Genomic DNA, 12,732 nt, shown 5'->3' on the forward strand with positions numbered 1-12,732 from the left:
TCGACCATGACTAAACCGTTGCTTCTGAGCCTAAACTGTCTTCTCTAAGCTCAAGGTGGTATATGAGGCTGCTAAATCGAGCTATAATACCTCACACTCCTTAACCCAATCTCTTGCAATAATTTGCTAAACACGGCAATGTCTAGCTGTTAACATACTTAAAATTTTCCTAAGTTTTTAGCTGAGTCTTATTTCAAATTGCATTTCTAGGGTAGTAGAAATATTACTTAGCAATATTATTTTTAAACAACAAGTATTCCATTGTCATCTACAAAGTTTGTACTTCAAACTTTATTTAAGTATCACATACTTGTTCTATAGAATTTTTTCTTAATAAAAATAGGTTTTAAACCCTAAGTAATATAACATGACTATCGAATCAACTTTCGTTTCACATTTTTGTCAATCATTTTGAGTTACAGAAATTGATCTACACACTCTATTACATGCATTAACACATAAACATGATGCTCATGACAAGTTTTAGTAAATGATTTATGGTGTAACACCGAGGGTGTAATAGAGAATTCAACCCCCAAATATTCTCCACATATATTCTAAGCATTAAATGCATCTTGAATAGCCTGATGATCTTTCTTGTAACTAGCTCGCTGTTCAAGCCAATTCAACAAGACGTCCATCTTGGTTGATAGTGCACACACCTCTTCTGGTACTTCTTCACTCTTATTGCATAATTGAATGTTGCATGATGACTAGCCTTGATTAGAGGCTATCTTTTCCATAAGAATTTTAGCTTTTCTAGGGGTGAGTGACATAAATGATCCTCCAGCAATGGCATCGACTTGTTCATGAGTCTTTAGAGTTAATCCATGATAGAAACTTTGCATGAGCAACCAATCTTCCATCCCATGATAAGGACAAATTGAAATATATTCTTGAAAATGTTCCCATGCTTCTGGAATGGTTTCTCCTTTCTGCTGTTGGAAGTTTAAAATCTTTCCTCTTAAAGCATTGGTCTTGCCAACAGGGAAGAACTTTTCTAGAAAGGCCTTTGAACATCTTGCCCAAGTGTTGATGTGATCTTTATTGATGTAGAACCACTGCTTCGCTCTTCCCACTAGTGAGAATGGAAACAGGTGAAGTAGTATGATGTCTTAAGCAACGTCCTTGATGACGACTGTGCTGCTAATCTCTAGAAAATTCTGAAGGTGAGCACTAGCATCTTCATATGCCTTTCCGCTGAATGGAGTAGCTTGCACCATGTTGATGAGGCTTGGCTTGAGCTCAAACTCGAGATAGTTGGTTTTGAGTGTTGGTCCAGTGTGGATGTTCTTAGTGCTTGGAGCAGAGAATTCATGTAGTCTTCTCAGCAATGACTTCAGGAACTGGTGTTGAGCTTCCTCTTGATTCGGTTGATTCTGATTGGAAATTATTGGTGAATCACAACCAAGTCTGCAATACCCTATATAAGATATGAACAAAGACAAACAAGGGTAAGCCTGCTAAAGTAGATATTATAATTTTATCAATAAGTATTTATTTGGTCAATTCTCTTTAGCCATGTGCCTTTCCCCGACAACGGCGCCAGAAATGCTTGTTGGCATTTCTCAGCATCACTTGTTACTAGGTTGTCATTCCTAGCATAATGCTACAAATGCATGGTTGGTAATTATTAATGACACTTGTAAACTTTAGAGAAAAAATATATATATATATTAAAGTATCTGCAAGCGCACAGATAATATACCATTGTAGAATTTCACCCGAGAGTATACCAGGTATCATTATTTATATTTTTATCACAGGGAGGAGCTTATGGAGTGGTGTTGGCATAGAGATATTGACAAATGTGTATACTTATGATAATAATCACTCTCATGCTATTGCAGGGGTAAGTCAAAGTGTAAATAAATAATAAGTGTAAGGTAATAGTGGTATTCTAGAGATAGAATTAGAGACTCATAAAATGTAGTACAGTTAAGCATGAGATTCGTTAACAGCAAAAGATTCCTAAGTCATTACTTACCTACTAAGTCTTTTGTACACCCTAATATATACAGTCTCATCTATATTATAACTAACTATGGTTCTATGCATAAGGAACATTACTAAGGAAGATCAAGAACAGAGCTTGTCTACCTTCGCAATCACGTTCTACGTGCTCTACAAACGGGGAGTGGACTACAAAGGACTCAATAGGAGTGTCACATCCATGATCTACCATATGACCAAGAGTGCAGAGGGCATCCGTAGACAAACAATATCTAAGCACCATGCTTACATAGTGTCAACCACTTAACTCATGTGCATAATGAGCTAAGAGCTTTGCGAACATGTGCATAAACTCATCATTAATCATAACTATATCAAGCATACAACTAGAGCAAACTAAGAACATAATAAATAGCAACATAATAATGTTAAAGTAGCACAAAGTCATAAATATAGAGATACAATGGCTATACCAGTCTCCAAACGGCAGATCCGAAATCCTGAGCAATAGCCCACACTCTTCTTGAACTTTGCTAGCTAATCTATACTAGAAACTTGAAGAACTAGAGCTCTAATCTCTAGAAACCCTAATTTTCTATCTAGCCCTGACTTATGATCTGATGACTTGATTCTTCCTAGTGGGAGGGGGCTGGATTATATAGCCTTGAGGATACAACATGAGCCCTTGGATCAAACCGACTTAAGCAATGGCTTAGATGCATCCTTGGAGGCGATGGGAAACTGACATAGCGATGAGGCTGACAGGTGGGCCCCTATGGGCCCGAGCGGCCTACAGGTGGGGTCGAGCGGCCCTACTTGGTAGCCTCTCGGCCTCCATTTCAGTGACATGGCTTCTGGAGTCCCCTGAAACCTCCTAGAGTTGGTTTCACGGTGGAATTCCGATTTTTCCTTTGATGTTTAAGTCCCCCTTGATGGTTTTCTGACTAAACCCTGCTAAAAACATAGATTCACCAAAACTCGTGGAAATTGTCAGTTTAAACCCCTAAGTCTATGTTGGTGATCATTTTCATGCATTATTTTGGGTTATATTGATGTTTATAATGGTCGATAACTACCATCAACACATTCCTAGTGTAGCTAAGCTCTTTAGTGTAATTAGTTTTGAGAGCTAGCTTGTGTCTTGTCTAGTGGTTAGTGAGGCTCTTTAGTTAGTCTTTGAGAGCTCACTAACTTAGTGGTAGTGACACAACCTCTTGTGTGTGAAATAGAGATCATAGCAACTAGAATTATGGATAGGAGGCTTGCTTTTTTAGTAGGCTAGCGCAACACTTGCTTTGCTTTATAATTGTCTAACCACTTGGCTTAAGTGTTGTTATAGAAATTTTTATATGCTATTCACCCCTTTCTAGCAATTAGGACCTTTCAATTACCCGACTAGGAGCTTGACCCTTATGAGGGGCTCCAACGAGAACTAGGTGGAAGCGTGAGCTTTTTGATACCTTGGAAAAAACTGTCATCACAGGGGTTTGCTTTTTCTCTAGTCGAGAGAGTCAATGATACTTATCAAAAGGGATGGTACACTTTGATAGGACTTTAGGGAAACTGTGATTAAAATTACATGAGGAGGATTTAGGGGCACTACCAGGGTGTGCACTAAGGTTGGTTGTGACCAAGGGGTAGGGTGTTTTACTAACTCCATGGATAGGTGAGGACTAAGTGCAACTAATCTATGTTTTCATAGATAGTCTGTTGGCTATGACGAACAATCCATCGAGGGTGGCTAGGGGTAAAGATGTTTATGCAAAGTTTCATGTAGGTTGACTGTCAATTTGTCAGATACTGGTAGACAATCCGCCAAAACATGTTGGTCATTCCTAAGTGTAAACAGTCCATGGTAACCCTAATGCACCATGGGAACATTTCATCCTCTGCGTTGCAAATAGAGACGAGTAGTGGTTTGAAAGTTGATAGAAAAACCTTTGAAAAATAGTTTGAAAATGCTAAAGGCTTAAAGGTGTTGATCATCCCCTGGGAGATCATTTGGAGTTGGCATGCTTTGAAAAAGGTTTTCGGTGTGCACCTAACCGTGGGATTGTATTCTGTATTGATCCATTATGTTTTGGATCAAATATTCAAGTGAGATGTGTAGCCCTTTGAATAAGATTTCCAAAAAGTTCAAGATCATCGAAATTGGAATTTAGAGCTATGAGTTATGGCTGTTTTACAGAGTAGTGGTCAGGCTGAAAATGACCCAGCGGTTTGACCACCCAAGGGTGAGGTCTGACTGCCAGATCTGTCCAAAAATGCTTTTGAATAGTGGAAGTAGATGTTAGGCTTGGCCGATCCGCCCTCCATGGCTCACAGTCACACCACTAGGTCTACAAATGTAACGAACGACTAATGCGAGGGTTTTGCCCTGGCCCATCGAGCTAGCACCTCGGGTCATCCTCTCGATCGACGTGGTGCTAACTCTTGGGTCATGCAGAGGTCCGCAGAGTCACGTCCGGCAAAACCTCTCGTGAAGAGCAAACTTCTAGGTCAAGAAGATTATGCGAAGCTCTGGAGAAGGCATTGTATGGGCTCTTGTGCTCGTCCCCGCGGAAGATCGCTAAGGGCAACTCTAATAGAAGTGAGGTGTGAAGAGCGCCAAGTGGTCCGAACAGATCAAGTGCTATGGCCCACGTTGGGAGCACACCTCAAGGGGTGAGTGCAAGCTTGCGAGCTTGCCACTAGCAAGAGGATCGGCGACAACCTTAGGCTTGTGTCAATGGGGATTAAGTAGTTGGCAAACTACCAAACCTCAGGATAAAAAATCATTATAACATCTATTTGATTCCGCTTGGTTTGCATCCCCTACACTAGCTTATTTACTTGCTAGTATCTTGTGCTAGTGTAGTTGCTCTTGTGTAGTTAAGTAGTTGCTCTCTAGTTGTGATTTTGTGTAGTGTAACTAGTTGAGTAGTGCTAGTATAGCTTTGTGTTTAGTGCTTGTATGCTCACTAGTATGTGTAGGAGCTCCCGGTTGCTTGTTTGACTAGTTGCATAGGTTTGTGTGACCTTGCCAACTAAAAATGTGTAAGAGAGCTCCCATTGGCTCGATACCTTAGATATACCTTGCTTATCTTTTTGTAAAGTGCTTGACAATATAAATAGAGGGGTGTAGTCGAAGATATACCGTATAGTTTAATTCCACATTAGTTTTTGTTAGCATACGCGATTAAGTTTAGAAACAAGTATTCACCCTCTCTGATCAGCCACCTCGACCCTACACCAGTTAAAGTTACTCGAAAAGTAATAATAGTAAGTCTAAGAAAAGAATGCCACTCTAAGAAAAAGCAAGCAAAGAACATCGTGGCACCCGAATGCATTTATGTTACAATCCTACCGAGGATCACAATGACTTTTGACAATGGATAGAAGAAGAAGAACATAAAACAAAGAAGAATGGGGAAAGAGTTATGCTATTTGCTTTCCAGAGACTTATTTATTTTTATTAGACACCAACTCAAGCCGACACCTGCCTCGGCTAGCACCAACAACCCAACCCAATCTAAGATGTTTAGCCACTCCTACATGATGCTGTAACAATTTCAGTACGTTTGGTAGGGATCTAGACTCTCCTAGAAGCATTTTAGATCCATATTCTCCTTAGAAACGTTTCTCGGCTGAATCATAGGACTTGTTTGGTTCTTCTGGCAAAAATTGTTACACCTTGCTCAACAAGGATAGCAAGCGAAGTTGTTTGTTTGGTTCTCTTGCTTGACGCTTCGAAGACCGTGCAAGCAAGATTTGGTTTGCTCGTTTCTCGTGCCGACGCAACAAGTTAAGCGAGGCTACACCAGGAACAAGCAGGCCTATAATCACTTCGTGAAACTGTTCACTGGATTCCTGAAACTAGCATAGAATCAAGAGAAACCAGGTTCTAGGGTGTTTATCTGAACTAGTAAAGAATAAGAAACGGTTCCAAATAATTTTGGTTAAGACGTTTCTCTGTTTGTAGTGTTTGATTTGACAGCCATTCTAAACGATATCCTCAGCTCCTATCAAATGTTTGTGATGCCTACGTTCCGCCAGGCTAAAAGAGGCTGGTCTATCGCGAGCTCCGCAGCACACGAGATGGCACGTCGATCAGCCGGAAAACAACGAGCAGGCGAGCGGCAGCGACATCGACCTGCAGCCGTAAAATACCACGGCCAACCGAGGTTCCAAGAGACAGGCCAGACAAAGACAGTGGATTCTCTCATCTGTGCAGATATTATATAATAAACTCAGAAAAACTTCGTAATCAACCACCAGTACAAAGAGCCTTTCTTGTCGGGTGCCCCACTGCAAAACCACCAAAACTTCCGGTCTCCACACCCGGGTCACCGCTTGGACCGAAGTCACCAAACCGCGGACACGACACGAACCCAGGGGCTCGCCAACCCCGACGCACCCACGGGCCCACCCGACCCGATCGCCATCGCCTCACGCACCCTCCCGGCCTACCCCCATAAAACCCCCGCGACGGCGACGGACCCTTTGCTTCGCCCACGGCATATTCCTTCCGACCCAGATCAGCGAAACACACTCTCCGCTCTCCCGAGACCGGACGGACACATGGCGGCGGCGGCGGTGACGTCCAACGGCGGCGCGGTGGCCGCGAACGGCGGGCCGGCGCCCGGCCGGCTGGCCTCCGTGTACAGCGAGGTGCAGACGAACCGGCTCCTGCACGCGCTGCCCCTCCCCTCCGTCCTCCGCTCCAACTTCTCCGTCGTCGACGGCCCCGCCAGCTCCGCCGCGGGCAACCCTGGTGAGTGACCGACCGTCCAACGCTGCCGTAACTTCGGATCTCGGGTCCTTGCATGTGGTTTGCCACGGATTTCATCGAGCTCACCAGATTTGCGGCTGGCTGGCTCGATCGATCTGTTGCAGATGAGATCGCCAAGCTCTTCCCCAACCTGTTTGGCCAGCCCTCGCTGTCGCTGGTGCCGGCGGCCGAGCCCGCGGCGACCAGGCCGCTCAAGGTCGGTGTCGTGCTCTCCGGTGGACAGGCGCCGGGCGGCCACAATGTCATCTGCGGCATCTTTGGTGAGTATGCGTTGGCTTCCTGAGCTTTTCAATCACCGAAATTGCCAAGGTCTAGCTGTCTTTGTGCTAATGGAGGCGATTTGAGGTTGATGGTAGATTTAAGGAAGGGTAGTGCAGTCAGGTGGAGATCTAAAGAGTACTCCTTGTTTTTTTTTCAGTAATGTAGTGTCTTTAAATGAGATCCCAGTGAACTCGCGCAGCTGTAGATCTCAATGAATTTTGGTAGTATGATGAGGCTAAATTGACTGATTTCATTTTGGTAGTATGATGAGGCTAAATTGACTGATTTCATTTGTTTTTTTTGAAGTGAGTGAATCTTCTTTTGGATTTGCATACAATTGAGTAGACAATGAAAGAGTTTGGCTGTGTTTTGAATTTCCTGAAGCAATTCTTGTGTTTGACTTTTGTGGTGTGGGTTGGATCAGATTACCTGCAGGAGCGTGCAAAAGGCAGCACCTTGTATGGATTCAAGGGAGGCCCAGCTGGGATCATGAAGTGCAAGTATGTGGAGCTCACTTCAGACTTTGTGTATCCCTACAGAAACCAGGTACAGCTAGTATTATTGCTGACTGAACATTTTAATAATGCTTACTTTGTTTAAATCATGTTTGTTTGTCTGTTAGGATTAGGTAAGATTTTGGAGTAGGCCTTTTGTGTTGCAAACGCGTTTCTTATGTGTCATCTACTGTTAATGTTTTTTTGCAAAATTATTACTAACAAAGCGTGCAGCAAATTAACCTTTGTAGTAATGAACTATCGGTCATTGAATTTCCTACTCTTACATGCTTGACAGACCGTAATGAGTTGATTAGTACGAAACTTCTTTATATATATACTATTTCCTTTTGATGATGCATTTAAATTTTATTTCTTTTTGACAGGGAGGATTTGATATGATCTGCAGTGGAAGGGACAAGATTGAAACACCGGAGCAGGTATGTCTCTGGGCTCTGGCCATGTTTATGTGCAAATGCTTATGGAAAAACTTTGCTACTGGATTGCCTAATCTCGATCATTTTTTCTCAACTACCTATGTTGGTTGTGCAGTTCAAGCAAGCTGAAGACACAGCCAACAAGCTTGATTTGGATGGACTTGTTGTCATTGGTGGTGATGATTCAAACACCAATGCCTGCCTCCTTGGTGAATACTTTAGGTTGGCTGCTAACACTATGTTTTGGCCTTTCAATATAAGTCTGACTTGTGAATATAAGATTGCGTCATTTGTTTCTTTTTCTGCTTATTCACAAGCAAATCAAGATTATGCTTTCAAATTATGAACTTTGCTTCATAGGTCAAGGAACATGAAGACCCGTGTTATCGGTTGCCCAAAGACTATCGACGGAGATCTGAAATGTAAGGAGGTTCCAACAAGCTTTGGGTTTGATACTGCTTGCAAGGTACCTAATTCTTCATCCTTGTGCTCGTCTCACAGTATTATGCATGCAAATCTTAGTCTAGATTTTTAATTAGCTACAATGGTGATGGCACACCTGCTCAAGCATTCTTTCAATTTGAGAAACTAAGGCATCCTACACAGATGCATTTGAAAACCCATCATGAATATATCATGACAAAGAATCATCTTTTTTCAGATATACTCCGAAATGATTGGCAATGTTATGACTGATGCAAGATCAACAGGAAAATACTACCACTGTAAGTTTATCAGCAGCAACAAAATAGGTTGTCATTTAATTATTATGGACTAGTAAGTTTATCTTGCATCCTATTGGAACATTTGGAAAAACATCCACACCATGTGATGCCATGGAGCATTTTTTTTGACATTATAAAGCAGTGCTAACATGTAATCCATGAATGCTGATAGTATAGAATGGGACTTCAGATGGCACATTTTAACATTTTTGGCCTTTTTTTGCAATAAAATCTCTAACAAGCACTTGATCTTCCAGTTGTGAGGCTTATGGGTCGTGCTGCTTCTCACATTACATTGGAATGCGCTTTGCAAACACACCCCAATGCTGCACTCATTGGGGAAGAGGTTGGTATTTCTTACATGCAAAGTTCTTTCTACATGGAATTAGCATGATTGGATGTTCCCGCCTTTATCTAGCCATATTAGATACATATACAATGGCACAAAAGGAGAGTGTAATTGTCTTTGCACAAGTATCCATATTTTGTTTAGAGTAAATTTACAGAACTACAACTAATTTGACGTAATACCCACAGAACCAGAACTATCTTGACATGTATCATTAAACTACAACGGCTTTGGCATTTGGTACCTACCAACTTTCTCGTAACTACTCAGTGTCAAGATAGTTGTAGTTCTGTGATACGTGTTAAATCAGTTGTAGGTTTGTGGTTCCAAGTGTCAAAATAGTTGGCCTTCTGTGATACATGTTAAAGTAGTTAGTTCTGTGGGTTCAAAGAGGGAGTATTGGCTGCACAAGAACATATTGGTGCAAATGTACACAAACTCAATCTCATCCATCTTATCCAATCTGAATGCCCTAGGTGAGAGGTGAGTATCCTCCCATCCCTCTGGCTGATTGAGGCCCAATTCGATTTGGGGAATTAAAAGCAAAGGTGATTGAGAAGATGAGGGGATTATCACCTCTTAACTGGGCCATTCAGATTGGATCACATGGACGGGATTGAGTTTTTGCACACATGGACGGGATTGAGTTTGTGCACATCTGCACCATCAGATACTCCCTCTAGTTCAAATTTACTCTTTATTAATACAGTATTTTTGTACATCTTCTCAAACTATGGAATCTAAAGAACAAGTTAGCAGACTAGATTTTTGTCTGTCTGATAGGTTACATTTTCTTACATTATGGCTTCAATTGTTTGTTCATAATTCTGTGCATCATTATTTCACAAATAACGTCTTTTTTGCCATTGTAGGTTGCTGCAAAGAAGGAAACCCTTAAGAACGTCACAAACTACATTACTGATATCATCTGCAAGCGTGCAGATCTTGGTTACAACTATGGTGTTATCCTTATACCGGAAGGCCTGATTGATTTCATCCCAGAGGTTTGACTCTCTTTATGTTCTGTGACTTTGTGTTGCCATAGAATATATTACTGACATCACTCCTTTTCTTTTGCAGGTTCAAAAACTCATCGCAGAATTGAATGAAATTTTGGCACATGATGTTGTTGATGAGGCAGGGGCCTGGAAAAGCAAGCTTCAGCCTGAATCAAAGGAGCTGTTTGAGTTTTTGCCCAAAACTATTCAGGAGCAACTTATGCTTGAAAGGGATCCCCATGGCAATGTTCAGGTAAAGACTGGGAATATTCTTTAACCATCTTAACTTTCTTGGTCTCTTCTGATAGGATTATTTCTGCTGAAAGGATATCAGTAAAGCTAGACATGCTCACTAGTCTCGTTATTTCAGGTTGCAAAAATTGAAACCGAGAAAATGCTTATTAGCATGGTGGAAACTGAACTTGAGAAGAGAAAAGCTGAGGGGAGATACTCTGCACATTTCAGAGGACAAGCTCATTTCTTTGGGTAAGCGTTATTTTTTTTTGCATTTTGTGAACTGAGCAATAACTTGGTTGGTAGGTAGTCTCCCACTGAGGCGGCCACGCCTGAGAATTGGTTTAAGAGAGTTTCCTGGCCAGCTAGGGTTTTGGGTATACTCCACTTTTTTTTAATACAAAGCCAGGGAATGCCATCTCGTTGTGGTGGTTTTTTTATTAATATTGCATTTCCAAATCTCTTCTCTCCAACTCTATCTCATGCAGCTTCTTTGTTATTTGCAGGTACGAAGGAAGATGCGGCCTTCCAACTAACTTTGATTCTAACTATTGCTATGCATTAGGCTATGGTGCTGGTGCCCTTCTCCAAAGTGGGAAGACAGGACTTATTTCATCTGTATAACTACTGATCTTTTCATCTTATGCGACTTACTCAAATGAGGCATACTTGCACTGTACCTTGTAAAAGATAGGCACCAGTGTTCAATTATGTAAACATGACCATCCCAATATTCAAAGTTGCCTAGCAAATTTTTACATTTGATTTCACCTTGCGCTGCGAAGTGGTTACAAGTACAAAGTCATGGCATGTAGACACATGAGAAATTCGCAAACAGACACCTACAGTATTAGGAGTACCTGGGAGATCTTTTATAATGTGATTGTGGCTGATCTTATGTACTTGCATGTTTTGATTGCTGTACTCTTTTTTTTCTTGACTCAGGTTGGCAACCTTGCAGCTCCAGTAGAAGAATGGACTGTTGGTGGAACAGCATTGACATCACTGATGGATGTCGAGAGGAGGCACGGTAATTTTCTTGCTTCACCTTGTTTCCAACTTACGGCTACTCTACTGTGTTCTAGTAACATTCTTCTTGATGTTTATTCAAGTAGCAACCAATGTGTGACATGCCAGTCTTGTTCCCTTTTGGGTTGATTAGCATTTATATTTTGGCTATAACTTGTGCTGCATCATTTGTCACTTCGAGTGTAACTTTTGACATTGCTCTCTGCAATCAGGCAAGTTCAAGCCAGTGATCAAGAAGGCTATGGTGGAACTTGATGGTACGAAGAACGCTGGAATGTTTGCTTGATTTACTGATGATTAGACCTATGCCCTTTTTTCCAAATCTGATGCCCCGTGACTTCAATTTCCAGCTGCACCTTTCAAGAAATATGCATCAATGCGGGATGAGTGGGCCATCAAGAACAGATACATCAGCCCTGGTATGTGGAAATGAAATTGCTAGCAATGATCATCCAGTTTAGTCTTTAGTGGCCCCGTACATACAGTTTAACTCACATATCGTTGTCATGGCAGGCCCCATCCAGTTCAGTGGCCCTGGAAGTGATGACTCGAACCACACTTTGATGCTGGAGCTCGGTGCTGTGTTATAGAGATGCGGCCTTTACTTATTTTGGTTCTTAAAGTTTTGGGAGTGGAGACTGGACACTGGGTCTCCTGGAGCAGCCTGCAGTCTCCATATTGTGATTTGTTAAATAAGAGGTTCGATGGGAGTTTTCTGCGTAGCGGACTGGATGTGGTAGCAAATAAGAACTGGTTTTAGTTTTTTTTTGTATGATTTACACACCAACTGACTACGTGTAGCCCTGATTCTGTTCCCCTGGTTGCAATCTTGTGAGAATGAACAAATGAAATTGAGCCATGAGACCGATTCAGTTTGCTTGCTTCCGGTAGCAGATTATTTTCTGAAGCCTACCCTTGTACACCTCACCCTACCCTTGTCGATGCGCTCTCCATGTGGCGGGACTCGGGAGCTGGGATGGGTACGAGCATGCATTCGTAGGACCCTAGGTGCGCCACGCCCCTGACCGCTGCCCCCATCGTCCCCGCGGATTTGCGGGCATCTGACTCGCCGTGCCCTATCCCTTGGTGTCAGGCTATGCCTCATGACTCTAAATACACTTCTAAAATATATCTTAAAATACAACAACAATAACAACAACAAAGCCTTTAAGTCTTAAACAAATTGGGGTAGGTTAATCAAGGTTCAGGCACGTGAATAGTTGTCTTCCAAGCACTCCTATCTAAGGCTAAGTCTTTGGGTATATTTCATCTTTTCAAGTCTTCTTTTATTACCTCTATCTAAGTCAACTTCGGTCTTCCTCTGCCTCTCTTCACGTTACTATCCTGACTTAGGATTCCACTACGTACTGGTGTCTCTGGAGGTCTCCGTTGGACATGTCCAAACCATCTCAACCGGTGTTGGACACGCTTTTCTTCAATTGGTGCTACCCCTAATCTATCACGTATATCATCGTTCCGAA

General features: G+C 42.0%; 1 protein-coding gene and 1 non-coding gene across 2 annotated transcripts; both read left to right on the forward strand.

Annotated features, from left to right (window-relative positions):
• Positions 1 to 864: 864 nt before the first annotated feature.
• On the forward strand, positions 865 to 973 carry LOC136524909 (small nucleolar RNA R71). Its single transcript, XR_010776257.1, has one exon. It is a non-coding gene; the product is annotated as a small nucleolar RNA R71 (small nucleolar RNA).
• Positions 974 to 6,430: 5,457 nt separating this feature from the next.
• LOC136520215 (pyrophosphate--fructose 6-phosphate 1-phosphotransferase subunit beta-like) lies at positions 6,431 to 12,110 on the forward strand. Its single transcript, XM_066513662.1, has 16 exons — positions 6,431 to 6,706; positions 6,829 to 6,984; positions 7,410 to 7,531; positions 7,866 to 7,919; positions 8,032 to 8,138; positions 8,277 to 8,382; positions 8,578 to 8,641; positions 8,899 to 8,987; positions 9,863 to 9,994; positions 10,071 to 10,241; positions 10,359 to 10,474; positions 10,729 to 10,840; positions 11,168 to 11,252; positions 11,464 to 11,508; positions 11,602 to 11,670; positions 11,765 to 12,110. The coding sequence occupies exons 1-16, from the start codon at positions 6,514 to 6,516 to the stop codon at positions 11,839 to 11,841; spliced, it is 1,698 nt and encodes a 565-aa protein (XP_066369759.1). The 5' UTR covers positions 6,431 to 6,513; the 3' UTR covers positions 11,842 to 12,110.
• Positions 12,111 to 12,732: the final 622 nt, after the last annotated feature.

Source organism: Miscanthus floridulus, chromosome 18, assembly GCF_019320115.1.
Source record: "Miscanthus floridulus cultivar M001 chromosome 18, ASM1932011v1, whole genome shotgun sequence".
In the NCBI taxonomy this organism is placed as follows: Eukaryota; Viridiplantae; Streptophyta; class Magnoliopsida; order Poales; family Poaceae; genus Miscanthus; species Miscanthus floridulus.

Bases quoted from the DNA above. Each gene is read 5' to 3' on its own strand.
- LOC136520215 (XM_066513662.1), top strand. From the start codon at position 6,514: ATGGCGGCGGCGGCGGTGACGTCCAACGGCGGCGCGGTGGCCGCGAAC. The intron at 8,383-8,577 runs GTACCTAATTCT...ATCTTTTTTCAG, and splicing joins GGTTTGATACTGCTTGCAAG to ATATACTCCGAAATGATTGG. The intron at 10,475-10,728 runs GTAAGCGTTATT...TGTTATTTGCAG, and splicing joins GGACAAGCTCATTTCTTTGG to GTACGAAGGAAGATGCGGCC.